Source organism: Cordyceps militaris, assembly GCF_000225605.1.
Source record: "Cordyceps militaris CM01 unplaced genomic scaffold CCM_S00003, whole genome shotgun sequence".
Classification (NCBI taxonomy): domain Eukaryota; kingdom Fungi; phylum Ascomycota; class Sordariomycetes; order Hypocreales; family Cordycipitaceae; genus Cordyceps; species Cordyceps militaris.
Window position 1 is genome coordinate 518,395 of NW_006271971.1, and position 26,429 is coordinate 544,823.

Here is a 26,429-nt window from a genome sequence, read left to right on the forward strand (position 1 = left end):
AATGAAGAGCAAAGCCTGATCCTGGCCCGTTGACCCGAAAAACTTGAAACGCCAAATTAAAAAAAAATTGATTTGTTTCTCTCTGTCGCTTGTCTGGTAGTGTTATGAGGCTTTGATGCCATCGCCAACAGGTACGGCACTATCGGCGGGGATAACCCTGCGGGGGCTGCTGCGGGAAGCCCGGCGGCGGAGGCATGAAGCCAGGCGGGGGAGCAGCCGCGCCAGCACCACCGAACCCAGCCGGCGGTTGCTGCTGCTGCGGCGGCGGCACAATGGGGAAGCCGGGCGGAGGGACCGCCGCGGACGCCGGAACACTGCTGCTGCTGCCGCGGTAGCTGCTGCCGCCGTTGGGGTGGTAGTCGGCCGGGTTGGTGTAGCCGCCCTGGCTCTGCGGCGGGCGGGCAGGCAGCCCGGTCGGGGCGGGCGGCAGGGGCATACCGACGAGCGGAGGAGCGTTGGCGCGGCCGCTGCCCGCGTGAGGCGGCGGCGGCGGCGGTCCGCTGTACGGTTGCTGCAGGGGGGGGGTCCGCGCTGGTGATGTTGCTGCGGCGGCGGGGGGGCGAAGCCAGGCGGAGGAGGACCCATGTGCAGCGGCGGGGGAGGACCGGCACCAGCGGCGCCCATGTGCGGCATGCCGGGGGGCAGCATGCCGAGCGGCGGGGCGAAGCCGGCCGGGGCCAGCGGCGCGGGCACGACCTGGGGTTGGGGTGCTGACGGGGCGGGGGTGAGGAAGCCCGGGGGCAGCGGCTGGGCCTCGGGCACGACGTTGCGCTTCTTGGCCTGCATGGCGAGTTCCCTCTCGGACTTGTCGCCGTGGCGCTCTCCCTTGCCGTCGCGCTTAAAGGCGAACTGGACCGTGACCTGCTGGCTGAGCAGGTAGGTGCCGGAGAGCGTCTCAATGGCCTCGTCGGCGCTGTCAAAGTCGGCGAAGCTGATGAAGCCGAAGCCCTTGGAGACGGCGTTGTCGTCGCGGGCAATCTTGGGCAGGGAGAGCAGCGGGCCGAAGCGGGAAAAGGTGTCGTAGAGCACCTTTTCGTCGCAGGACGGGTCGAGGTTGCCGACAAAGAGCTCGGCGCCAATGTCGGTGGTGCCGCCGCCGTTGGGGCCGCCGGCGCCGCCGCCGCGGCGGTCGGCGGAGGCCTTGTTGACGCGCAGCGACTTGCCGTAGAGCTTGACGCCGTTCATGACGGCCGCGGCGTACTCGGCGTCGGACGGCGTGCGGAACTCGACGAAGCCGAAGCCCTGGTGCGACTGCGTGACGCGGTCGCGCGGCATGTGGATGTTGTGGATGGGGCCCATCTGCAGCATGATCTCGTACATGGTTGCGGGCGTGGCGCGCTCGTCAATGTTGCCCATGTAGATGGTCGCTTCCTTGTCTTGCTCCCTGCGAGGAGGCGGGTTAGCTGGTGGAGAGAGGGAGGGAGATGGGGTGAGCGTTACCAGTGCCGGTTTTGCGCCATCTTGAGCTGCGGCGGGGGAGAGAGGGGAATCTCTCTCTGGGTAGTAGGTGTTTGTTTGTGGGATTGGAGAGGTTCGGGTAGGGTGATGTTCTTCGGGAGGGATTGCCGTTGGGGGTGGTGAATATTACGTTGCGTTTGGAGAGTTGTGTTGACTGGAAATTTCAAGGTCGAAGCTCTACCAAGAGATTGGATTGTGATTGGTTCTGCCGGGGTTGATCCGCCCCAAAAAAAGTAGAGCCGTCACTCTACGCCAAAATTTCCAGCGCTTCCTCCTCCACGAGACCACGATTGACAATCTTCACCCCCTCCGATACCTCCCTAATCTATTCTTCCACTCGTCCCTTTCCGAGATCGATCCACAGCCGCCAAAATGTTTGCCCTATCTGAAGAATCCAAGGTTTGTTGTTGCCGCGATTGGATGCGCCACCTAGAATCACGCCGTCGACTGACCCTTTTCTGCCATTTCGAATAGGAGCGCATCGGCAAGCTCATTGATATTTCCCGCGTCGCTGTTCACTAGTACGTCGCGCGCAAAAGCATCATTTCCCATCTCCTCGTTCCTTTATCGCTCACAAATTCTCTCTTAGTGGCTACCTCCCGTTGATTCTCTACCTTGGTACGATTCAAACTCGCCGACGGACGCGCGCGACGAAACCCTCGACTAACCGATACCAGGCTACACCCGCAGCGACCCTAAACCTTCTCTGATCCGGTACGAATCCAGACTCTCTCTCCCGCAACACGACGATGCATATTGCGAGATGCGTGCGACTAACAGCCGAGCAGCCTCATCTCCCCTCTCTCCTAATCGAATCGACAACATATCCAACCTTGTACAACAGCACCCACCTCCAAAACTAAATGTCCCCCGAACGGTTCGGGCAAAAAAGCAATGACGATAGAAAGGGATTCCCCGAGTTGAAGACTACGGACGCGATGAGACTGGGCATTTTCTGGCGTTGGGATATCTTGCGAGGTTTCCGCAACGGAAGAGGGATATCCGCCATGTAACAACATCAGGGTGCATTCTTGCCGCCTTGTGAAGAAGTGTACCAACATGGAATCATGTTTTGAAAATAGCAAAATCTACCATACCACTCAAATGGCGTGTGCAGCGGCTTGTGCCTGTAACCCCGTTGCTTTGACTGTCCCAAGTGTAATGTTTTGGAATGCCTCATCCTGCGTCTAATTCTTCTCCGAGACATTATTTCTTGTTTAAAAAACTTCCCTTCAACTTGCGGAATCATAATGCGTAACATGCGGTTTTCTTTTCGTCCAATACTCGATAATTGCAGTGGCGGATGAAGCCGCGTCCAGCCGCGGCCGAAAGCTCCGACAAAAGCGCGGCCCCCCAAAAAAATATTAGCAACATTTTATGAACCTCAACGTCTTCTCCCACACAACAACCTTTTCTCTTGCCACCCACCACCATGCCAGTCTCTTCCATGCCCTCCGTCTCACCATGAGCCGATGACCAGATTCCCTTCTCCAGTACACAGTGGCCGTACATGTCCGACTCCAGCCATGCGGGCCTGTCTCCCGCCGTCGTCGAGTCCATTGCCGGTCTCAGCGCCGGCACCATTGCGACCTTGGTCGTGCACCCCCTCGACATTGTCAAGACGCGCATGCAGAGTACACCTTCTCTCCCCCCTTACTATGCACCACTGCAGAAAACCGTCCCGGCTAACCCCCTTTCCCCCACACAGTCTACCGCAGCGTGAGCGATCCCCTGTCCAAGCCGCCCACGACGGTCCGCCTGCTGCGCTCCCTCACCGCGACCCCCCGCCCGCTGGCCTCGCTCTACCGCGGGCTGACGCCAAACCTCGTCGGCAACGCCACCAGCTGGGCCTCCTTCTTCTTCTTCAAGTCGCGCTTCGAGCGGCTTCTCGCCCGGCAGCGCCGCCACGGCGACACCACCACCACCCCGCCGCTCCCCTCCGCCGGCGACTACTTTGTCGCCAGCGCGCTCGCCGGCGCCGCCACCTCGGTCCTCACCAACCCCGTGTGGGTGCTCAAGACGCGCATGCTGTCCTCTGACCGCGGCGCCCGCGGCGCCTACCCGTCCATGTCCGCCGGCGCCCTGTCCATTCTCCGCACCGAGGGCCCCCTCGGCTTCTACCGCGGCCTCGCCGTCTCCCTCGTCGGCGTCTCCCATGGCGCCGTCCAGTTTGCCGTCTACGAGCCGCTCAAGCGCGCCTACTACAATCGCCGCCGCGCCGGCTGCGGAGACGCGGACCCTGCTGCCACGCCGCGGCCGCCGCCGCCGCTTCGCCCCATGAGCCCGGAAGCCACCATTGTGCTTTCCAGCGCCGCCAAGCTCGTCGCCGGCGCCGCCACCTACCCGTACCAGGTCGTCCGCAGCCGGCTGCAGAATTACCGCGCGGATGAGCGATTCGGCCGTGGCGCACGCGGCGTCGTCGCGAGGATATGGCGCGAGGAGGGCTTGCGCGGCTTTTATCGGGGCTTGGTGCCGGGCGTGGTGCGCGTCATGCCGGCAACGTGGGTGACGTTTCTGGTTTATGAGAATGTCAAGTTTCATCTGCCGCACTGGGTGGCGGACCGGGCATTCTCTTGACCCGGGGCGCGACAGGACGATATTTTTTCTGCATTTGCATAGCGGGTAATTCAAGGCGGCGCTTTACAGGCCTAGGTACGAAGAATGTGTACCAGGCCAAATATGGACATCATAGACTGCAATTTGGGCATGGGAAAGTCTACAGGGGGCAACGTGTGAAATAATTGTACATTATCAACTTACTAAAGGGAGCCATAGACATGACTCTTAGTTTCGGCGTTTAATAAGATTTCATCATATCTCAGAATCGGGCAGAATCGCTCGCTTCTCACAACCTTAAGGATAGTTCCCCCGTCACTCACGACCTAGACAACCTGGGCGCTTCACGCAATGAAGCCGGTCCAAGGGCTGGACCAATCGTTGACTACCGTGCCACCGTACGTTGTTTCTATCAGTCTACCAAGACGCAAAAGAAGACACAATAAATGCTCTTCTTCCTGAATACAACCTGAATTGAAGCCCATCTTTCAGTTCATATAACCCCAAGTCAGACATGGAGTGTCACTTCCTTTTGAATACAACCTGAATTGAAGCCCATCTTTCAGTTCATATAACCCCAAGTCAGACATGGAGTGTCACTTCCTTTCGACTGCGAGCGGGCATGGAGTCCTAACTTGATGGCGCCAGACCATGAAAGGACATGTCAAGAATCCCTTTCGATGCTGGGCTTCAAATATATCGATTCAGATCCATACATTGAGCCTGTATCGTAGCTTCCCGAGAACAATGTTTCGTCATCTTCATTCGCCTCATGATGGTCCACCAGGCTGGCTGAGTGGCCGTATTCGCCAGCAGCTACCCCGGGGGTTTCTTGCTCTTGAATTTGGGGCTGGGCATATATCGCTTGCTGGTTGTCAAAGTCACCGTTGAAGGGGAGCTGCCCATGGGACGGCTGCTCTGCGCTGACAGGTTGCTGGGCGCAAATCATTTGCTGTCTGTGTGATGGTGGTTGGCCTTGGAATGGTTGCTGATTCGGAAAGAATCGTTGGCCCTGGTATACTTGCTCGAGGTTTGACAACTGCTGGCCGCTGCTTCTCGCCTGTCTGTACACTGGCTGCTGCACATTTGTGAAAGGCTTTTCAAATGCTCGTACCGGGTTGTACATTAGCTCAAACTCCACAAACGGTCGGTTCAATGCCTGCGGGGGGCGGTATGACGGCTGTTGAGCACTCTGTCCGTGTGCGCCTTGAAAGCCGTCTCTGCGCGCTTGTGAACTCTGACTTGCCGACGTCTGGTCGTACTCTGCTTCACTAGCTACGCTAAATCGGAGCGCGCCGGGTGGGTTTGTGCGGTTCGCCACTGACAAAACGCGCCTCGGAGATAGGACACTATCTCGAAGAGATGCCACGCTGCCCACGACTTGCCTAAAGACACCGCTGATGGATATGACATCAGACGCCGGCGGTGGAGCATGGCTCGCTATTGAAAGTGCGTCATATTCGACGTCCTCTATCGGCTCCCTCGGAGATGACGGTGCTGGGCCGGGAGATGCGATCAAACTCTCGGGGGACATCAATTCGCGGCTTCGAGGCACGACACCCGGGGGTAAGACGTCGCCTGCCCGTGTGTGGACGATTCTGCCTTTGGAGATTTCGACGCTGAGCTCAGCATCGTGCGTGCTTTCCTCCATGTGTGCGACTTGCAAAATAGTGCAGCCTTCGAAAAGCTCCCAGACGGCATGCTGAACCGCGGCATCGCGTTCCTTGTCTATGCCATTCGTCGCTTCATCAATTAGGACAAGCTTCCCGGTCGAACGATGATAGCGGGTCACGGCGCGAGCGAAGCAAACCATCTGAAGCGTGGCCGTGCTGAAGCCAGCGTCCGCCAACGCAACGTCCATGCCACCCTGGGCAGCAATCTCTCCCCAGACGCCGACCTCTGAAAGCAGGCTCCTCAGTTCTGAATCAAACTCGGTCCTCAAGTCCCCCCGTTCTGCTTCCTCTCCATCCTCGGGCGGCGCCAGCTTTTCGTAGCAGAGTAGGTTGGAACGAAGGGATCCCTCGAGCAGGACAGTTTCCTGGGAAAGAGCCACTACACGCGACCGAAGCAAATCGCGAGGGATGGACGAGATGTCAATCCCGTCAATTGATATTGTGCCCTCGTACTCCAAAAAGCCGAGGAGGGCAAGGAGCAAGGACGATTTCCCACTATGGAGAGAGTCAGTGGCGCCAGGATAGATCAAATCGAGCTAACTTTCGAGCATACCTTCCAGTCCGACCGAACAGGCACACCTTTTGCCCCGGTTCAATAGTAAGTGAGATATTACTAAGAACGTCGTTTTTACCAGGCCTAGTGCAGTCTCATGTCAGAAGAACAATGCCACGATGTAGAGGCAGAAAGAGGGCCGAAAAAAAGAAAGGTAGGAGGCTTACCCGTGACGAGCAGTGACGTTTTTGAACTCTACTTTTCCCTTTGTTGGCCAGTCTTCAGACAGTTGAAGCTTGGGGGCCTCGTGTTCCTGGGGCATGTCCCTCAAGAACAGAAAGAGGTCCGAGATGACCGCCCATGTATCGTCAAATGCGGCCCAAGACTGCACCATTTTGTAAATAAAGTCGCTCAGGAAGGTCGCTTGGTGCAGCGACAGACCAACCACCGCCGTTGTGCCTCCACCTTGTCCAAACAGAGCAAATGCAGCAACGGCCGTGGCTACAACGCAAGCAATGACCGACGACATGCCTTGAAGCCATTCATCAGTATACAGCAAGTACAAGGAGGCTTTTTGATGGTTATCAATGAGCTTGAAGCCGTGCTCCAGATGATGAGGTTGCCACCGAAGCGCCCGAGAGTGCACGAGTCCAGCCGCAGTTTCTTGGAAAAAGGTATGCAGGCGGGCCGTCTCTTTGGCTTTGACATGTCTTAGTTCGCAAGAGGTCTTGACATAGGCGCGCATGACGTAGACGGTAGTGGCTAGCAGCACAGAAACCATGTACTTGGGACCTTTTAGAATGACGACGCAATGTAAAACCAGTACCGTCCCGTCTGTCAAGATATATCAGCTCTCTGCTCGGAAGATTGCGATCAAGTCGGCTTTACAGTAGGGGAGTTGCAGCAAGCTCGTGGGTAGCGAAGCCGTAAAATAGCTAATAGACTGGTTGAATCTACATCACAAATCAGGATCGGATCCTCGCGATGCGGGAGCTACTGTACCTGCTGGCAATCCTGCTACTGCCGGCATCGTCCATGAAGCCTGCCGTTGACCTGTAGAATATCAGCAATGGTAGTAATCGTGGTGCGCAAGTACGAACCGCATAACTGAATGTAAAAGTCGTTGGTGAAGAAATATAGCAGCGCTGGAGGCATCTCTGATTTGTGTTGCCCTAGCAAGAGGTAAGAAAACGGAGCCCACACGCAGCATCATTGACATACCAAAATAAGAATAGACCGATCGAGCATGAGAGCAGGATCGGGCAAACATGGCCAGTAAATAGCCCCTTCACATCGGTTTCGTTTTCGATCCATCGTCGCAGGTTGGTTTCTATGCCATGTTAGAGGTTAGGGTCACTCGAGAGGCCGTAGACGGGACTAGACTCACTAGAGAAGACTTCGAGGATACAAATAAGCTGAACGAGACCGCACCAAAAGAGCAGCTTCCTTTTCCCGACGGAGCTGAAGAGTAACCGAAAGGCTCTAGGCTCTCTAAGCGTGTGGGGAACGAGATCTCGGTCAAAATCGAGGCCAGGGAGGTTGCGCGCATCAAAAGTCCGGCGAAGGGCTTCTTGTTGCTTTTCCTCGAGCGCTTCCGGAGCGCTGACATGCTGTGTACGTAGTAGGTTGGCAATGTGTGCCTGGCCTCTGTTGGACTCGAGCGCCACCGTATTGTCTGCGACATTCAGCACCAGAAACTGATCAGCAACGTCAAAGCTCTCGACGAGTGATGTGGCAAACACAACGGTGCATCCCGCTACTCGAAGAAGACCGTCGTGTCCAAGCAGCCGATAGAGGATCGACACGGCCGTTCTGCGATCCAGGAAACTAAACAAGTCGTCAAGCAGCAAGACTGTCGGCTCCGCATAGAGCGCCCGCGCGAGGGCGACCCGATGGCGCTGACCGCCGCTCAAATGCGCGCCGGCGAGGCCGACGATGTAGCCATCCGAACCGGGGAGCGTTTTCAAGTCGTCTTGTAGCAAACAGGCCTTTATCACTCGTTTGAAACGTCGCGTATCAAACGGGAGCGGCCCAATCACGTTGTCGCGGATGGAAGCGTTCTTGAGCCAAACGGTTTGGCTGCTAAACGCCATGACATTGGCAGCCACGTACACGGTTCCGTCACTGAGCTTGGCCTCGCCGAGCATAGCCTCTAGCATGACTGACTTTCCGGACCCCCGTTGCCCGACCAACGCTGTCATCTTGCCCCTTTGGATACAAAAGCTGACGTCGTGATATAGAGGCGACTGCGAACCAGCTGGCGTAATCGTCACATTTTGAAACTCAATACATGGTGCTGCCGCTTCTGCAATGGTGGGTGCTGGTCTCTGCCTTGAGAAAGCAGGCGCTCGCACCGTGTTGGACATGCTCGGTGACTCCAACACCCTGTTGTCGCTTCTTTCGTCAAGGGAGAGGAACTCCTGAATGCGATTAAACGACTGCAGCATCACAATCGTATCTAAATATGCCTTAGAAAGAGAAGCCACGAGGCGACCCTGCATCGAAACGAGATTCCAAGTGGCAAAAACTACAGCCGGAGAGAGTCCGCCGGTAAACGTGTTGCAGAGCGATGCGGTTAGTATGACAGCGGCCGGCGCCGTCAGACTAGAAAATGACACGGCCAATTGAGAGACAGATTGCACCGTTCGAAACACCCCGTAACTTTCCAGCTCAGTAGAGTGGAGGCTTTCAATGAATTCGGAGATTAAAGGGGCGAGTCCAATCATTTTGATGGCGGTCAGTCGGCCCAGTATGCTTGACGTCTTCCCAACGCGCGTATCGAGATCACGTCTCCAAACGCCCAAAGACGGCACGATGTGGTAACCAAAGAAGACAACGGCGCTCGCAGCGATCAAGACCAAAAGGGCCAAGACTCCCGAAGACCAGCCCACGAGCCAGGACAGACAGTACACGGCAAGGCATCCATCGATGAAGACGAATACGAGTGTCAGGGCCTGTGCCAGACCAGTTGCAATATTTTCCATATCCAAGCGGAAGAGCGTCTCAGCTCTCGCATTTTGGGCGTCAATGCGAGTCAAATTTTGATGCTTCTCGAATACGAGGCTAGTCAGTCCGCCACGTATCCGGCATACCAAACCATAGACGGCACGCGTCGCCGCAGAACCTAGTGCCGCCTTTCCCCAAACGACGACGCTGAAGCTGACGAGAAGCGTGGACTTGGTCCAAAGACTGGTTTCGTCGCTCCAGCCGAGAGTAACAAGCATCCAGTACAGCACGAACGGTTGGGCAAGAGACAAGACAGAAGCCGCGAAGCGCAACGTGACAGAGGCCGTGACGGAGGTGTTCCATGTCCGGAGACAGGTCTGCGCGAGAGAATTGAGGCTGCTGCGGTTTGCATGTTGCCAACTATGCATGAGTTTGTCGTGGAGGCGTTCCGGCGACAGCTCTGAGGAGGGATTTGTCGGTTTTCCGAGTAACACCAATAACACGGGTAGGTCAAGCCTGAAAACGAACAAGGGATCGAGTAATGCAGACTTGGAGTAGCCCCAATCATGGGAGCCTAGGTGGCTCATGGCATGGTCGTGACCACATCCGCTGCTCGGAGCTTGTGTCTTGTTGAGAGCGAATAGAAGGAGGCGCGTGACGCCGGCTGCGCTGGCCAAGGCACCACTAGCAGTGCATAGCTGGTGGCGAGCAAAGTACAGGCCCTTGACCCCGTCCAGCACAGATCCCGTGAGAATGTAGCTGCGGAAGAATGCTGGTGTATTGACGCCGCATGCATGCTCGGCGTAGTGAATGGCCAGGACGACACTGGCAGCCGCCAAGCTCAGGAAAGCACTGACAGGAATCTCGTTGTCGCACGGAACCGCACGAATCGCAGGGGACGCGAGCGCAACCAGCTCAATGGCCGCAAGAATGGCGGATGCAGACTACCGTTCTCCCCTTGGGTCAGCGTGCGATGTTCACAACTTGCATTTTTGACTTACAAGTTTGGCCTTGGAGAATGGGCGGCGGCAACCGCAGACTGGCTGCTGGAGGTAGTAGATCAAGGACGCCGGGATGATGCCGAGCAGCAGGAGAGAGTTGATGATGGGGATGATGGCACCGTTGAAGTGTAGAATGGTTTCGACCAGGCCAGAGAGCAGTACCTGCGGGTTGTTGCTTTGAATGGGTTGAGAGAAAACCATGGCCCCCCGTCCAACGCGGGCGCTGCCAAGTGATCGCTGAGGATGGTGACAGATGTTGTCTGAGATGGCAAGAAGGCCACATGGAGGGCTCAATAGCAATTAGGCTCACGAGCGTGTATGAAGTATGATGGGTTGGTTACAGAACGGAACGCGTAGAGGGCGTAAGTAAGTAGATACTGAACTACCTCTACGGTTAGAGCTGCCTAGAAGTTGATGGTTCCAATCCACTAATAAATATATAACACATAATTATAAATAAGGGGATATTATAAGAATATCATATATATATATATATATTAAAGTATATTATTTTAAAAGTCTATTAGAATATTAAGAAAGATAGATGGTTTATAGAGGTTTCTAGTCTATTCTATATTATAGCTTTAAATATCTAGAATTATTATATCTTAAATTAAAATTGTCAATTTAGATAATGTTTATACTTTGTAAGTTGATAAGTTATTTACTAGGTTTGTTATTAGAAAACAATTTTTATCTTTCTTCTAATAATAGAAGATGAATCTTTATTACAGTACTAGAGAATTAATTTAATATAATCAAAATCATTAAAGGAGTTACGCTTAAACCCACTTTGCTCTAGTTTACTAGTAGGGTTGTTTCTGAAGGAATAGGCCCGCATTGCGGCCACGAACAAGGCTGCCAGCCAGGTTGTTGCTCGCCGCGTAAATAGTAAGTTAGTAATTCCCGACCAAACAGAGGGGGCCGAGGATCAATCGTCCCCACCACATCACACGATATTGATATTGGCCGTTGTTAGTCCCATATCTGCCTCCAAAAGTTCCCTACTAATAACCCGCCCAGATTCGCCAGGATGGGCCGGGGGGGATTCGCTCGAGAGGAGGCATACCCCATCCATGGTGGCACAGGAGATGGAGAAGAACAGATGTGAGAGACTGTCTACTTCGTACAGAGTGCTAATAAGCTTGGATTGTGCAGCTTTGTGCCCAATCAAACGTCGTCGATAGCGAACCGCCAACCTGTTCAACAAACGCACAACAGTCGTCGACTCCAAGTGATTGTCGAGTACAGTTTTCCGTTCCGAATCTCCGCATCTCTTTGGCGCTTGGCCATGATTGCCCGAAATCCTGCGAGGTGATTGTGACAAGCCTCCGCCGCTAAAACCGCCCCCGCCCCCCCCGATACAACATGACCCCATCTTGATGGCGTACCAGGCTCATCAGCCGTGAGCCGGAATATCAACTTGACTTTCCGTCGTACACAAGCTGAAGCCGACGACGGTTGTTGCGTGGCTTCCGAGAACTTTGAGAGAGCAGTGCAGGGAGACTAATACAACAACACACATCTGGTTTTATTCAAGAAAACATGACAAAACAACGACGAAGAGTCAATTGGCAACCCTGTACGTTGTTAGTCCGCATAACTGCCTTGAGTGGAAATCAGGCTGGCTGGGCCCTGTCTGCTAGATTGCGCCACCCAAAAGTTCCAATGCGATGTTGTACTAATAATAGTTTAAGCGAAGGATGAACGAACCGGCTACCAGTACGTACCGGTACTCAGTACTCGAGTTGCGAATTGCATTGTGCTGAGCGCAAGGTCCTCCCTCACATGGCTAGTCTTGGTGGGGAGACTTATGCTACCTTGCCAACTATTGCTTTATTACCTATTTACTACCATTATAGGGTTGGCTGTTCCTTATTACGAGGCGGGGGAAACAGCATGGTCGGCAACTTGTTAAGAGCGTCAGAGCCGGTTTTCGTCATTCTTCACCCGGCGCGCCACCAACGAATCTTATCGACGCGCCGCCATTCCTCTTCTGCCTTCTACCCAGGCTCTTCCTCTCGAGTTGCTGACCAAAACTTCATTTGCGCATTGCCCGTACGGGCTTCGTAGTACAAAAAAAAAAAATGGCCAGTGCAGGCGCGGACAGTGCCTTTTGGGGCCGGCTACCGGGCCGTGTCGGTGACTTGACGCTCAAATTCCAAGAGAGTGTGCTCGACCTCGCACCTTCTTGTCTGCTTCTTGTACTGGCACCTGTTGCTGCCATCTCCTACTTGCAGCAGCCTGTCCATGTCCGCCGCAGCCCGCTTCTGTGGATTAAACTCGTACGTGCTTGGCCTGCCATCCCATGCAAGCTGTTTCTTGACCTAATCAAATCAATAGATAGTAGCTGCCGTTTCGGTTGGAATAGAGATAGCGAGCCTTTCATTCCGTTCTGCATCTCATGTCATCGTCACCGAGACGACTCTCCCAGCTGCCTCGCTGGATCTCATCGCCGCTCTCGTGGCGGCCAGTCTCCTTTATGTTGAGCATCGACGTGCAATCAGGTCCTCGGCTCTTCTCGGCCTCTACTTTTTTGTCCGAGTCGTTTTTGAGGCCGTCAAATGTCGCTCCTTCTTTTCCAGACCCGGACTGGCCCCAGTCGGGGCACTAGCTGCCGCCTCATGCGGCGTACACTTGGTCCTCCTGACCCTTCAAGAGGTCAGCAAGCGAGAGCTTCTCATTGATCCAGCTCTCCAAGAGTCTTTGGGCGAAGAAGGGACTGCTGGATTTTGGAAAAGAATGCTCTTCACCTATTTGAACCCAATGTTCATCGCCGGGTTTCGCAACGTTCTCTGTTTGCAGGACCTAGACAACATTGGACCGGAATTCTCGTCTGCCCTCTTGCATAGCAAGTTGAAACAACACTTGCATGGGGTGCGCTGGAAATCCAAGAACACACTGTTGCGTATCTGCTTCGAGGCGTGGATGTGGCTGCTGCTGCTCGCCTTGGTTCCGCGCGTCTTCCTTACGGGATTCTCCTTCTCGCAACCATTCATCCTGCGTCGTGCCATTGAGAGTCTCGACGACCCAGACGCTACCATGGGCGAGGCGACCTTGCTGCTATGTGCTACGTTTCTGTCCTTTGCCGGCGCCACTCTGTCTAAAATGGCCACCAAGCACCTGAGTTACCGCATTGTGACGCGCCTACGCGGTGCGCTCGTCACGCAGTTGTCGGAGAAGAATGCCCGGTTGCCTCAGTCCGAAGCAAAGAAGTCCTCCGCGATAACTCTTATGAGTACTGACGTCGATGGCATTGCTAATGGGTTGCCTAGTATATATGAGCTTGTCATGACCTTTTTCGAAGTTGGCTTGGGCATATACTTCCTATCAGGCTTCGTTGGCCAGTCATGCTTCATGGTCCTCGTACCTCTAGTCGCGTCAACTTGTGTTACCTATTTTCTGGGACGCTCGATAGGATCCGCGTATCAGGCCTGGAATCAAAGTATTGAAGCACGGGTGGCCAAAACTTCGACAGTGCTTAGCCAGCTTAAGGCGATTAAAATGCTTGGCATGGGCCCTGTCATCGGCGACTACTTGCAGCACCTTCGACAAGCTGAGATGATCAAATCAAACAAGTTCCGAATTCTCGAAGCAGTGGCGAGTATCCCAGTTATTTGCGCCGAACTTATCACGCCTGTTGTGGTGATCGCTGCTGCCCTCTTTTGGCACACACTTGGTGGGAGGCTGTCTGCGGCTGCCATCTTCCCGTCGCTTTCCATCATTATTCTGATCAAGACGCCACTGGCCCTCCTCCTGAGCGCATACCCGACAATGACCTCCATGTTTCGCTGCTTCAGGCGCATCCAGGAGTTCCTACAGCTCTCCGAAAGGGAGGATCCTCGCACTCTGCGAGAAAGCCCCGACATGGCGCCTCTCGGCGAGAAAGCCGACCCGGCGAATCCGACAACCTGGCCGATTGTGGAATTTGTCGGAGCAAAAATTGCACCTCCAGGCACTCAAATTCCCATCCTCAGCGGCGTCAGCTTTTGTGTATATCCTGGCTCGGTGACACTAGCGATTGGCCCCAACGGTGCTGGAAAATCTTTGCTCTTGCAGACTATACTAGGCGAAACTTCGCTAATCGAAGGCGCCATATATATTGACAGCATATCAATGGGATTCTGTGGACAGCTGCTCTGGCTTCAAAATGTTTCCATCAGAGACAATATCATCGGCTATCTGCCATTTGATGAGCGGCTATACCGCAGGGTTCTTCATTGCTGTCTACTTGAAGAGGATATTGCTGCGTTACCAGAGGGAGAAAATTACATTGTCGGCAGCGGCGGTTCAAAACTCAGTGGTGGCCAACGCCAGCGAGTCGCACTTGCTAGGGCTTTATTTGCACGCATGTCCGTGATCGTATTGGATGACGTCTTCAGTTCTCTAGATCGAAGGACCGCAACCTCTATTCTTCTCCGACTCTGCGGCAAAAACGGACTGCTGAGGGAGCTCCATACCGCCGCTGTGCTCTCTTCGTACTTGCCAGAGTGCCTCGACGTGGCAGACCAGCTACTTGAGCTCGACGGTCATGGAGGTGTCAGGGTCGAGTCCAATTTCAGATCCGGCGGTTCTCGCGAGAGGGCCCTTCGGATCATGAATGTATCAGGTCGTATCGAGTCTGAGGAGGCCATCACAAAGGAACAAGCCGAGCTTCGCCGTTCTTTGGACGCGCAGCAGCCAGAGAAGACGGCACTGCCAGGAGCGGATCTTGTGCGAAAAGGAGACGCGAGTTTGTATTGGCTCTTCATTGACCCAATCGGAAGGATTAGATTGATGATTTGGTGCGTGGCCATGTTCTTTTGTTCCGCAGGAGAGATGTTTCCGGATATCTACATGCGTCTATGGATCGAACGCCACCCAGACGACAAAACCTACTTCATCGGCTACGCCAGCATCGCTGTCGCCACATGCTTTTTGTTTGCACTCACATGTGCCGTTCTATTCGCCTACTTGATACCTCGCACCGCTTTGGGACTGCATCATCATTTAGTTCAGACCCTGATGCGTGCGACACTGGGCTTTCTCGGCGTAACCGATAATGGCGTTCTTATCAACAGGTTCAGTCAAGATATGAGCCTGGTTGCCCGCAAGCTACCCCTTGCTTTTATGAGAACTTTCTATGGTATGATGTATGAACGCCTACTATCCACAGTTTGCTGACTTGATGAACAGTTTTCTTCACCGCATTGATACAGAGTGGTATCGTTGTGTCCGGCGCCAACTACATGGCAGCGGTCCTTCCGGTGGTTTTCCTGGCTGTTTATACCATCCAGTGGTTTTATCTGCGAACTTCGCGTCAAATGCGGGCTCTTGACCTTGAATCTAGCTCGCCGCTGTATACCCACTTCCAGGAAACAGCAGACGGCTTGCTATACATACGAGCTTTCGGGTGGCAAATGAAAACCCTCGAGCAAGGGTTTCATCTCCTGGATGACTCTCAAAAAGCCTTTTATTACATGTACTGTATACAACAGTGGCTAGGGCTGGTCCTAGGCCTACTGATTGCAGTGGTCGCCACGACCCTCATGGCATTCGTGCTCTTTATGAAGGGATCTACGTCGCAGACCGCGCTGGGCTTGGCATTTCTCAACTTGATTCTTCTGGCCCAGACCCTGGAGCACCTGATTCTGGCGTGGACATCGCTCGAGACATCCATCGGTGCGCTCGCGCGACTGCGAAACTTTATGAACGAGACGCCGCAGGAGCCCAGCGACCGGCATCTCCAAGTGCCCGAAAACTGGCCGTCTCTCGGACACATTGAACTGCAGAATGTATCAGCGGATTATTGGTATGTCATGATCTTTTACGCGTTCCGCTCATGCCTAGCTCATTATCTCAAGGGACGACAACAGACGACCACCTGTACTGCAGAACCTGTCGCTCTCCATAGATGGGGGACAGCGGGTCGGCCTTGTCGGACGCACTGGAAGGTAAATTTTGTCAAGTACTCTGAGGCAAATCCAGCGTAACGCTGATTAACTATTCTAGTGGCAAAAGCTCCCTGTTTCTCGCGCTTCTCGGTTTCCTTCACTGCAAAGGCGTGATCACTATCGACGGCATTGACATCTCGTCAATTCCCGTCGACGTGCTGCGATCCCGCATCGTCACCATCTCCCAGGATCAGATCAAGCTTGACGCCACAGTGCGGACCAACCTGCTGCCGTTTACTCTGAACGTGGACAGGGAGGAGATGCGACCGCAGCAAAGACGAGAAGCCGAAGCAAAGGACATGAAGCTTCGCGAGCTCCTGGTCCGGCTCGGTATCTGGTCGCACTTGAGCGACAAGGGAGGCCTAGATGCTATGCTGGACGATGTCGGTTATTCCCATGGCGAGATGCAGTTGTTCTGCCTGGCACGTGGTATTATGCGCTATCAGGACACGGGAAGCAAGGTCGTGTTGATAGACGAGGCGACCAGCAGTGTCGAGGAAGAACGAGAGCGCGTCGTTCAGAGGATCATGCGCGATTCGTTTCCGGATTGTACAATCCTGGTCATTGGACATCGAAAATCGAGCGTTACGGGCGTGGATTTCACTGTCGAGCTGTCCAACGGCAAGGTGGCACATATCGATCAGACGCTGCCGGGCGCGGAGGGATGGGGTTCTGAATAGGGCTTGCTATCTGCGTCTTGCTCGTCTGCGGGAATATTTTCTATTTTAATCATGAGACGCTTTCTTAGCGTCGTTGTCCACACCTTGCTGACGCGGCTTTCAGGGCGGATTGAGTTGAAATAACTCAAGGTACGGCTGCAAACGACCCGCGAGAAGGGGTCGGCGTCGTACCGAGGCCAGGATGAGGCGGGACTTGACCTCTTCAAACAAATCCACAATCAAGTCTCGTGTCTCGAAGAATAGTCAGGTCGTGGTAAATTTGTCCGCAAGGTTTCTCGCCCCATGTACTCTGTAGGTGCCGAAGCTTACACGAATAAAGGGCCTACAAAGACCGACAAAAGGGGAAAAGAATGGAATAGAAAACACCAAAGTCAGCTTAATCACAGTACCTAGTTAGGAGAACTTGTTTCTACGTGGGATCTATTATTTCTTCCTTGTCCCCGCCCCCGACCGCGACGAGCCAATCTCGCTTCCGCGGGCAAGACATTGTGTCTCGATGAAACGAAATCACCGCCTGCGTCAAGTTGTCGAGCTACAAACTCACCGTCTATTGTGACTAGTGTCTTGTAAGCAGAAAGTAGAGAAGTAAGCCTGATGATTACCATTTGATCGCGTGTGTAACAACAAGGAGTGACAAACGGCGCGCGCAAAATCACACCAAGACAAGACGAGTGGGGGGTAACTACTCATTGGACACGGACGCTTTCTTCATCGCGTCGTAGCTGATGCGGACGTACGTCTTGACCGGCGGTCCCCATGTTTGTCGCCATGCGGCCCCCGAGCCGTGAAGCAATAGTTGAGGGAGTACAACTGCACCACGGAGCATGCAGCCGCATTGCATCAAGCGCGGGAAAAACGAGGATGCGCACCCGCATAACGTACAGAGCCTATGCACCTTGCGCGCGACCGCAGATGAGGGGTGCGTCCGGAACAAACCACAAGAGCAACGTGTCGCCGCTTTCAACACCCAGTCGCTCTTCGACTGCACAGGGAGCGAGATTGGTTCAGCGACTCGGGGGTTGACTCAACTAGACACGCATGGGCCTGTCTTGTCGCAAATATCTCCCCCCCAAACTGGCACCGGGCCATCCGGCTGTCGGGGCGGCCATCATCGCCACAGGCCACTACTTGTGACTGTACGGCAGGAGCGCGCACAGCGCCCGGTAATCTTGCGCAAGGGTCTGTATAAGAAATTCGCCCAGACAGGTGGCATCATTTGTTTATACGTGGCAGTGGCCCATTGATTCATAGTGATACAGCAACGGGGAGAGCCTGGCATTGTGGTTGGCGAGCACGACAAACCTGGGGTCGCCCTGCATCGGGAGATCTTGGCCCCCCTGGGGCGGCGGCGGCATGCACGGTGATTATCCGTAAACGGGATGAATCGTTGGGGGAGTCGCGCATGAGGAGGGTGGCGGGGGGTGTTCTGCGTTTTTGTGCGCGTCTTGTGTCGTCGTCGGCCTCTATCCGCGGGTATGCGGTGAACAAACATAGGCTCGCCTCACTTTGAGGCTAGAATGTTTGGCCCGTGGTCATGCTATGCGGTGCAGTATTAAGCATATAAGGTACTGCGCTTTGAACTTGACAATTCGGGGCGCCCCGGTCTTTGCCTTTCCTGGTCTTGACGTGCGAGGGGCAGGCGAAGGGGTTTCCGAGATCATGCTAATGCGGTACGGCAGGAGAGCATAGTGTCCGACTTCATGTGTTGCGCGTCACTATGTAATACTACTAGGCTTTGATGAGAACCTTACCGCAACAACTTACACTGTATGGCAGTCATAGGCTCACCGACAATATTCTTATTGTATTCTGAGGGCAGGGAACGCAGTGGCTAGGGCGGCGTTCGCACAAGGCATGGGGCTCGTACAATGCGAGCCTGCAAGTCTCGCTCAGTGATGATTCTCGGTAGCACAGCAACACGGGGGTAGACAAGAGACGCGACTAACAGCAAGTTCTCGGGCTCCGTGGCACTCGCCACATAAGTAGCTGCAAATGTGCAGTAATTCGCCAGTGTATATCGGACTTGAGTGACTCAATGCGCATGCAGAGCAGAAAATCGACAGGCGCGACCATCGCCCGTCCTGCAAGGCGCTGTACTGTACGGCGTAGCAGACGCACATGCAACCCGACGGAAACCCAGCTTGGCAGAAGGTTCGGCGATGGCAAGCCAACGCATACGTAGCAGACGACATAGCGGCCGCCAATTGCCGTGAGCGAAGCTGCGATGAGGATGTTCTGGCTATAGAGAGGGTTAAGGTTTCCACATCTCGGCACCGGTGAACGCAGACGAAGGCACAAAGCGCAGACAAGACCTCGCAACAAGCGTCTTGGCCCTATCGAAGCGAATGTGACCCGGCTACTGACATCCGAATGCAAGGAGCCAGTGCGCACACCCGTGTCTGCAGCATAGAAGCAACTTGAGCAGTGTAACGGACACACATCGTGTGCCGCGACGAAACCAAGTATGTTGCTGCGCAATTGAAGGACATCGCATTGTCGCCCAGGAAAAGGGTGTCGAAGACAGCGCATGATAGTGTATGTCTTCATCGCCCCTCCAAATTATACCAGCAATTGTCAAGCTACCCAGGCAGTCGGTACTCCATGGCCGTGCATCAAGTCCCTTCGAAATAATGGACGGCGTGGTAGTTAACAAAAAACACTTCTTCTGATCTGTTCCTTTCGGTCCCAGCGAAGCGGAATCTCTTGTTTGCCAACTCATAAGGTACCAGCCGAAAGCTCCAGAGTTAGCCGCATGGGAACAGTCGATGGTGCGGTCCGCCAATGCAGACTGACGGTAAAATACCTCCCGCTTGGATCAAGATTTCCCGGAATCTGGGAGGTATGGTGGGATTATCTCGCGGCACCGATGTTGATGTAGGCGGTGGCCTTGTTTAAGTGACTATCGCCACGCCATGGCCAACTTACTCACGAGGAGGGCTCTTAGCCTAAACGAACTGCAGGCGGAAATCGCGGCAGCTACTTCTGATATAACGAAAGAGAGATACCCTACAATAGCGTTTTCGGGATGCACTCTAACAAGCGAAAGGATGGAGCTGCCCTATGAATCTGCCGAGGCTGAGAGGTGGTTAGCTCTATGGGGTTGCAGTCTTGACGTAAAGGGCAGCGTTGAGCGGGGGGTTAATCCCAAGCCAGACAGCTTCACAAGTTGTGGCTCAAGTCGAATTCGGGAAGGATCCTGAAGGCAAAAATTGATAGCGATAGGGCTCTGCAGCCTGTATTACGGGTAGTGGGTGGGTGACATTGACATGAGGGGCAATGTGGTCGGAAGCCGCAGAAAATCGCTGACGGAGCGAATGGTGGGCTTCAGTTGGACCCCTCGCCGCACTGAAGAGGCTACCTAGACAAGTGACAATTCGAGTTTATTTTCCCTTCCTCTTCTGATCCTCTGAGTGGTGCGTTCTGACCAGTTGTGGAGGACGGGGCTGTTGAATGGACCAATTCCTGCGCCGTATTATGAAGGCGAAGCTCGCCAAGTTAAGCAGGGAGAGTCAGGCACCACAAACAACGCCTAATTTCCCCGCTCCGAACCCTATCGCTGAGTCTCATAACGTGGGTTTGCGCTGCCACACTTGCTTTTTGGAGCTCAGAGACCTTGGGTTTGTGGTGACAAGGTGAGGGTCAGAAGGCAACCGAAGCGTCGCTGATGGCACCAAAGCGCCGCCAAGAGCGGCAAAAGTTTCACTCCAGCCGGCTCATCCGGAAATTTGTGACACTTTTTGTATTTTAATGGGCAGTCTTGCAGATGATCTTGTGCAGTGGCCTATAACGAACTGGATCGTCGGCCTATGGACGCTGATGGAGTGTAGGTCATGTTCGGATCTTGTCCGTAACCAACTCTGCCACAATGATACATATGCAATGGCAAGTGTATAAATGTAGTAGCAACTTGAAGCCTTTAAATGTTGTTGCGCAGTTTGCTTCGGCTTAAATTGATGATACTGCAACGGGCAACAAAGGCATTGGAAGCAGAGGGCCACGGCGTGGCCCGTCGCCAGTGCCGTACTTGATGTTTTTGCGCCAGCCTCCGCCCAGAACTGTTAGAGCTGATTGCAGTGCAAGTTTGTCATATATGAGAGCAGTTTCCCAGCGTAATTGATCATGTTGGTCATCGGAGGCGGGCGCGTGCGGATGAGTTTAGCTTTGCTGCGTTAGAGAAACCCGGCGCACGACGTGTAACAATCGACCAGTGTGTGATAAGATGTAGATTTAACGCTGGAATCAGCCTCATTGCGCCTTGGTCACAGTAGTAGCAGCCTTGGCAGGTTCCAGGTTTATTGTTGCGATGGTGCATGCGCTCGAGCATCGAAACAATGTTCAGGGCTCAGGGGTGTTCGGGTCAAGCTAGCATTGGAACAGATCGAGTCTCGGCATTGACATCAAGCCGGTCCCTAGATTCACGGATACGTAGTTGCCAAAAATGACCAAAGATGGCGGGGCAGTGAAATCGGACAATGCCCGGCACGTTTTGCATCGCAACACCTGCATGGAGTCCGAGGGCGACATCCCAAAACTGCAAGAGTGCGTTGTGGGTTTGCGCCAGATAGATTCAGGCTCCATCGTTTTGGTCCAAGCATGAGCCCTCGAGAGCCAAGATTGTCATAATCATCTGTACTGTCATTTTTGACAAGGTGGCGCTGCAAGCCAAGTTGCCAGCTTGCTAGGGTGGCTAGGAGGCTATCGGGCGATGACACCGGTGACGGAAGCGATACATCGTCGAGGCAGGTTGAACGAGGTGATGGTTCGTCCCAGGATTCTCGCAGCGCCAATAGAGACACTCCGTTGACCAGACGGCGGGACGGATCGTGCATAAGCGGCAGGCTAAAGTCGCGAGGTGGACTGCTAAAAAGTCACAATTGTGGTCCGAGCGAAGATTGACGTCGAGGCTAGGCGAGAAACGGAACGGCAGCCAGCCCGTGTGCACTGGTAGTAGTTAGTGTTGACAATATGTAGGACAGCCAAGTTGTCCACCATCAGGAGGTCAAGCGTGGACTGCGGCACGAGTCCTAGGCTGAGCGCTGAGAGGCCCAAAATGGGAAGCGAAACGCGACTGTGTATATTGGCAAGTCGTCTTATACCAATAAAACCAAGGCGAACGGCGCTAGACTACGAGGTTGAGCAGTACTAGACCGGGCTTTTCGAGGGCCTGACGGAGGTGGTGTTTGGTTTAGCCTTGACGCGCCATGCAAAGGACGATTGCTTATTAGCCTCGATCATCCTCAGTGGCACGCATGACGGTGATCAACGGTGATGGTTGGCGCTAGGTTGCGGCGAGAGAGGAACCACTGATGGTGATTTGATGACTCAGTTGAGGAGAAATGAGGGTGTAGCTTGCAGAATAGGGATAGTTACCTAGACGGCGGAATACGAATACTCCGGCCAGAGCAAACGGACGGCTGGCTGGCATTTTTGCCAGCTGGCAGCGTCCAACTCAACACCACCCAACACTACGACTCTGATCTATACACAGCCTAATTTTTTGCTTCAACAAACTAAGAAACACCACGCATCCATCCTTATTCCCAACTAGTTGAACTATACTAGTAGAGCCACCGATCTACCAAGGCTCCTCTATTCCCCTATATATGGCAATTGCCACACTGTCAAGCGAATGTGGCCCCCAGCGGCCTGTTCGCCCTGCCAAGCTGAGAGTCCGCAGATCTTTACACAAATGGCTAACAAGACTGGTACAGCTGATCCAATCGTCGCAGCATCGATCGCCAATGATTACAGACTACCGCCGAGAGAGGTCCGTGCAGCTCTAAAAATGAGCAACACATGGGAATTACGATTCTGCATCCATCTACCTACATTGCCATATCCGTTGCCCCCATACGCGCCGTTGCCAGCTAGGGCCACAGCTGTGCGCCCTTGAAATCTTCAATTGCCGGATACGCGGACATACTCGTCACTCGCCAGCCGAGGCTCTTTTTTAATCTCGACAGACCGATCTCTAGGCTTCTGTAAGACGCTGCACCCCATAATTCCAAATAAGCACCTGGAATTTCCGTCCTTTGGCTCCCACTTCTTTCGCGTCTGCCCAACGCCCAGAAACGCTAAACGGAGCCTGGAGAGGAGGAAAGATCAGACGAGAAAAGCCGGAGATATTTCGTCTGGAATCCGAGGCCAACGTCAACCCAGTTAAAATTGCACACGGAAAACGTCTGAAAGCCAGCAACCGTTCAATCGTATACTCCTCTTCTTGGACAACATGAGACAGCAGGTAGTCGCTGTCCGATCCGGTCGCCACACAGCCAGTTAGCGCAGCGCCTAATAACTGGCACGTCAATGAGGTGAGGAGAGGGGGTAACTCCTGTACTAACACGCATCCAGAATAAGAGCATATAGTGCGATCTTCCCTCTTTGTCATACATAGCCAAGCAGCGGCTGGATGACGATGCAGATCTTCAGGTATGCTGTTGTAAAACAGGTATAGCGGTTGCCTAGTGTTAGCGTGCGGTGGCTCGAACTGGCTGGCGTCTTTTTCACTCCTGACTAACCAGTACAGCACCACAGATTCGTTTATCGAAAGGGTTTCTATAGTATAGACAAATTGGAGAAACGCCTCTGCTTGTGAAACTATTAGGAACGGTTGCTGGTCAGGCTGATGGATGGAGCTTTCTTCGATGGCTGGCACCATTGCACCAGTCACCAGCCAAGCTCGCAGCCTTCTGCCTCGCTTAGAGCGTCACCCTGGAGGTTACACATATATCAACAACCATTTCGGGCGATGAGTCGATTGCTGGCCCCGTGGTTCGATGAACCAAAACGTTGGCGCGGGCTAGACTCGGCGCTGACGACGGTGCCAGCTTTATTTGGTGCTTTATTTGGTGCGTGGGTTAGTTGCAATTGGTGTCGTGCCTATAAGGCGTCCCACACAGCATCGAACGACTCAAGACTACGGTTTCCACTCACACATACGTCTTGTACACCTCTCACCACTCCCTCCACAGGGAAACTCGATAGGATCCTAGGGTCAACTCTTCACCCCGTCCAGCTGAAGAGCTTGAGGGCTTCCCGAATTTGACCTTGCGCCGCTGCGTCGCCACAGCTTCCGTTAGCGAGCAAGCCAGCGAGCAAAGGCTCCAGCGATCTGCAACTGCAAGATAATACTAGCAGAAGACAAATTCAAGAACGGATACAGCATTGGTGTTGCTACTCTACTGGATTATTGGGTTGTCGTTGGATGAATGACAAGAACTTGATTGCTAAGATGGCGAATGGTGAGGGTTGGTGAAGACGATGTCGTTCGGATTCGCAAATGTGAACTGAGTCTCCCTTTTACCAGTACTCGCCGACCGACGGCGGCACCCCTAGTACTACAAGTACCCGGGCACGGCGTCTCAGGGTTCGTACGACGGGTTTGTCCGTCCCGTGCACGCAGCGGCAAGTCCAATCTGGTATTTTACGGACAGCCGGCATCATGATCCTATGTATCCACCAAGGCCTCAATTGTCTTTGCCGTCATCAGGGTCCCCGTTCCACCTGTTCCACCAGGGCTCATTTCTTGCAGCAATGTAATGATGACCATACTAAGACGATGTGCATAACCTCGGCCGTCCTTCATCTTTGTACGAATTATTCGAGTCACAGATATGACCCCGTGTGGGCAGACTGGAGACTGGCCGTCAAAGATGGCATCACCGCCTGATAGGCGCAAGCCACAGGAACATCCTCCGTGGTGGGCCTTGGCCGAGTCCGAGCTGCAATGTGGGAGGTTCCGGCGCGCCCTGGAGACGGTGAGAACGAACGGCTTGCGGGCGCCTCTGCCACAACTGCCAGGGCTCGATCCACACCATCGACCGCAGCATCTCATTTCGAGCATGATCATCGAATACGGCCCTTATCGAGGCTTTCTTTCTTTCTCCCGAATGGGTTTTTTATGCCTCCTAGACCTTTATCCGGCGTCCGAAGAGGTTCGGCTGTGGTAACCTCGGCAAGGGTAACCCTTGATATTGCAGGTCCTTTATTGTGCTTGGCCCGATCTTGGATGACCCCGGCCTGGCAGCAATTTATCGCATACTCACCAATGTATTAGCCACAACTGGGCCGAGCAACACAGGCATCGTTTTGCCCACATGCAATTTTTCCCTTTGTCACGCGGATCCTCCCCCGGGTGAGACAAGGCGTTTTTATGGTCCAGAATGACATTATATTGCAAACTACGGAGTCGGAGCACGGAGTGCAGACAACGGATACCATCTGTGCGAACTCCTGGACCGTTTGGGGAATCTCTTCAATTACGTGTACCGTCTCATCTTTTCAGTGGCGTTTTTCAGCACAAAATTTCATCTTGAGTTTCGTCATGATGTGGGTTTCGAACGGGGAGACGGGAGGTGCCATACGGGCATCGCAACTTTGGTGCACTTCACTAACATGATATCTTGATGGCTGTCGGTTCTTTTGGGGGTAATTTTTCGCCTAGCAGAATGTTTCACCCAAAAGGAGCCCTACTACAATATCGACGACGGTGTAACGAAAGAGAAAGGCTTTCGCAAGAAGCGGGCGCAGCTGCAGAACGATCTAACTAGTTTTCCGCTGCGCAGTCAGGAACGGACAGTATGAGACAGGCCCCTCAACCCGTGATTTACAGCCGTGATCTATTGCGCTGCCGGGGCCCAGCTTTTCGGAGGATTAATAAAGCATTTAACCACACCCTCTTGCTCAGCCCTTTTTGGCGTGTAATACGGATGGATACAGTACAGGTATGTACATGGTTCGTGGCGTACTCTAACTAGTTAATGAGTGACAGGCTGCTCCCCCACAACTGTGATGATTTTTTTTTCTATGGTTCCCTTTTTTATCTCGTCTGTCACTAATAACACTGAGCAATATGGAAACCGTTTGAGAGAAAATTTACACGTCGAACGCCCGCAGCCACGCCCCCCGCCACCGGACCACCCAGTACGATACGCCCGTCTGGGCGAGGTCCCCGCTGTAGGAAGGACCCCTGGTGTTCCTGAAATTGAGAAGTCGGAGTTGTCTTAGACGACGACGCCAAGCAAAGGCCTGCGGCTTGTTGATTCGCTTCTTTCTTGACTGACCAAGATGGAACATGATTCTTGGTCAGCGAGCTGTAACTTTGTCTTTGGCCAAATCGCCCCACCTACTGAAAAGAGGCCAAGGCAGAGACCAGGCTCCAGAAAAACAGAGCTTGGCAAGCGACCTGTTGATGATGGCTTCCCCGGTTGGTGGTTTTTTTTTCGACACGTCGTTCGAGTTTTTTGTTGGTCTCCCTCGACGGGCGGATCTCCCATGCTTCCAGGTACAAGGTTCGGCTAGAAACAAGAGGAACGATGGGAAACGTGGTTGCTGGACTGATGATTTGCCCTTACCACACACCCTCTCTCCAGTTTTTGAGCCCCGTCCCGCGCCGCCGACCCGTCCGTCCGTCCGTCCCGGACAATGATCAGCCGGGATTGCGGTTCGGTGCGGGCAGGGCAGGCAAGGGATAACGCACACACACACACGCTACGGTTTTTTTTTTTTTTGCCCTGCATCATCCTGTGATCCCCTCCTCTAATACTATCAGGAAATGCCGGCTTGCCCCCGACTGGTCCGTCTTCAGGTACCTACCATATCAACAATGGTCTTGTCAAAAACGACCCAAGACTTGTTGGGCACCCCATTTCTGCTCCATCTACTCAAAACACTGACTCGACCTACCCATC

The 26,429-nt window shown here is 53.9% G+C and overlaps 13 protein-coding genes across 13 annotated transcripts; 4 read left to right on the forward strand and 9 right to left on the reverse strand.

Annotated features, from left to right (window-relative positions):
* Positions 1 to 139: 139 nt before the first annotated feature.
* Positions 140 to 1,460, reverse strand: CCM_03758 (splicing factor 3b subunit 4; the record flags this gene model as incomplete). Its single annotated transcript, XM_006668906.1, has 3 exons — positions 140 to 388; positions 439 to 1,384; positions 1,441 to 1,460. 3 exons carry the CDS (start codon positions 1,458 to 1,460, stop codon positions 140 to 142), a joined length of 1,215 nt encoding a protein of 404 aa, XP_006668969.1.
* Positions 1,461 to 1,830: 370 nt separating this feature from the next.
* On the forward strand, positions 1,831 to 2,268 carry CCM_03759 (Mitochondrial outer membrane translocase complex, subunitt Tom7; the record flags this gene model as incomplete). The annotated part of the gene is made up of 5 exons (XM_006668907.1): positions 1,831 to 1,857; positions 1,933 to 1,979; positions 2,048 to 2,076; positions 2,136 to 2,172; positions 2,247 to 2,268. 5 exons carry the CDS (start codon positions 1,831 to 1,833, stop codon positions 2,266 to 2,268), a joined length of 162 nt encoding a protein of 53 aa, XP_006668970.1.
* A 622-nt stretch (positions 2,269 to 2,890) lies between these two features.
* Positions 2,891 to 4,035, forward strand: CCM_03760 (mitochondrial folate carrier protein Flx1, putative; the record flags this gene model as incomplete). Its single annotated transcript, XM_006668908.1, has 3 exons — positions 2,891 to 2,896; positions 2,960 to 3,092; positions 3,167 to 4,035. 3 exons carry the CDS (start codon positions 2,891 to 2,893, stop codon positions 4,033 to 4,035), a joined length of 1,008 nt encoding a protein of 335 aa, XP_006668971.1.
* A 1,419-nt stretch (positions 4,036 to 5,454) lies between these two features.
* Positions 5,455 to 10,328, reverse strand: CCM_03761 (ATP-binding cassette transporter, putative; the record flags this gene model as incomplete). Its single annotated transcript, XM_006668909.1, has 12 exons — positions 5,455 to 5,484; positions 5,588 to 6,182; positions 6,241 to 6,324; positions 6,408 to 7,014; positions 7,069 to 7,133; positions 7,183 to 7,233; positions 7,281 to 7,352; positions 7,402 to 7,510; positions 7,568 to 9,134; positions 9,273 to 9,522; positions 9,655 to 10,070; positions 10,128 to 10,328. The coding sequence occupies 12 exons, from the start codon at positions 10,326 to 10,328 to the stop codon at positions 5,455 to 5,457; spliced, it is 4,047 nt and encodes a 1,348-aa protein (XP_006668972.1).
* A 1,886-nt stretch (positions 10,329 to 12,214) lies between these two features.
* CCM_03762 (ABC multidrug transporter, putative) lies at positions 12,215 to 16,740 on the forward strand (the record flags this gene model as incomplete). Its single annotated transcript, XM_006668910.1, has 5 exons — positions 12,215 to 12,412; positions 12,471 to 15,252; positions 15,303 to 15,918; positions 15,971 to 16,060; positions 16,119 to 16,740. The coding sequence occupies 5 exons, from the start codon at positions 12,215 to 12,217 to the stop codon at positions 16,738 to 16,740; spliced, it is 4,308 nt and encodes a 1,435-aa protein (XP_006668973.1).
* Positions 16,741 to 17,422: 682 nt separating this feature from the next.
* On the reverse strand, positions 17,423 to 17,852 carry CCM_03763 (uncharacterized protein; the record flags this gene model as incomplete). Its single annotated transcript, XM_006668911.1, has 3 exons — positions 17,423 to 17,550; positions 17,636 to 17,722; positions 17,816 to 17,852. The coding sequence occupies 3 exons, from the start codon at positions 17,850 to 17,852 to the stop codon at positions 17,423 to 17,425; spliced, it is 252 nt and encodes an 83-aa protein (XP_006668974.1).
* A 108-nt stretch (positions 17,853 to 17,960) lies between these two features.
* Positions 17,961 to 19,269, reverse strand: CCM_03764 (uncharacterized protein; the record flags this gene model as incomplete). Its single annotated transcript, XM_006668912.1, has 3 exons — positions 17,961 to 18,077; positions 18,608 to 18,710; positions 18,764 to 19,269. 3 exons carry the CDS (start codon positions 19,267 to 19,269, stop codon positions 17,961 to 17,963), a joined length of 726 nt encoding a protein of 241 aa, XP_006668975.1.
* A 3,369-nt stretch (positions 19,270 to 22,638) lies between these two features.
* CCM_03765 (uncharacterized protein) lies at positions 22,639 to 23,398 on the reverse strand (the record flags this gene model as incomplete). Its single annotated transcript, XM_006668913.1, has 2 exons — positions 22,639 to 22,814; positions 23,131 to 23,398. 2 exons carry the CDS (start codon positions 23,396 to 23,398, stop codon positions 22,639 to 22,641), a joined length of 444 nt encoding a protein of 147 aa, XP_006668976.1.
* Positions 23,399 to 23,488: 90 nt separating this feature from the next.
* Positions 23,489 to 23,868, forward strand: CCM_03766 (uncharacterized protein; the record flags this gene model as incomplete). The annotated part of the gene is made up of 2 exons (XM_006668914.1): positions 23,489 to 23,596; positions 23,725 to 23,868. 2 exons carry the CDS (start codon positions 23,489 to 23,491, stop codon positions 23,866 to 23,868), a joined length of 252 nt encoding a protein of 83 aa, XP_006668977.1.
* Positions 23,869 to 24,187: 319 nt separating this feature from the next.
* Positions 24,188 to 24,583, reverse strand: CCM_03767 (uncharacterized protein; the record flags this gene model as incomplete). Its single annotated transcript, XM_006668915.1, has 1 exon — positions 24,188 to 24,583. The coding sequence occupies one exon, from the start codon at positions 24,581 to 24,583 to the stop codon at positions 24,188 to 24,190; it is 396 nt and encodes a 131-aa protein (XP_006668978.1).
* A 2-nt stretch (positions 24,584 to 24,585) lies between these two features.
* On the reverse strand, positions 24,586 to 24,824 carry CCM_03768 (uncharacterized protein; the record flags this gene model as incomplete). Its single annotated transcript, XM_006668916.1, has 2 exons — positions 24,586 to 24,759; positions 24,786 to 24,824. The coding sequence occupies 2 exons, from the start codon at positions 24,822 to 24,824 to the stop codon at positions 24,586 to 24,588; spliced, it is 213 nt and encodes a 70-aa protein (XP_006668979.1).
* A 790-nt stretch (positions 24,825 to 25,614) lies between these two features.
* Positions 25,615 to 25,815, reverse strand: CCM_03769 (uncharacterized protein; the record flags this gene model as incomplete). Its single annotated transcript, XM_006668917.1, has 1 exon — positions 25,615 to 25,815. One exon carries the CDS (start codon positions 25,813 to 25,815, stop codon positions 25,615 to 25,617), a length of 201 nt encoding a protein of 66 aa, XP_006668980.1.
* Positions 25,816 to 25,864: 49 nt separating this feature from the next.
* On the reverse strand, positions 25,865 to 26,261 carry CCM_03770 (uncharacterized protein; the record flags this gene model as incomplete). The annotated part of the gene is made up of 2 exons (XM_006668918.1): positions 25,865 to 26,036; positions 26,101 to 26,261. 2 exons carry the CDS (start codon positions 26,259 to 26,261, stop codon positions 25,865 to 25,867), a joined length of 333 nt encoding a protein of 110 aa, XP_006668981.1.
* Positions 26,262 to 26,429: the final 168 nt, after the last annotated feature.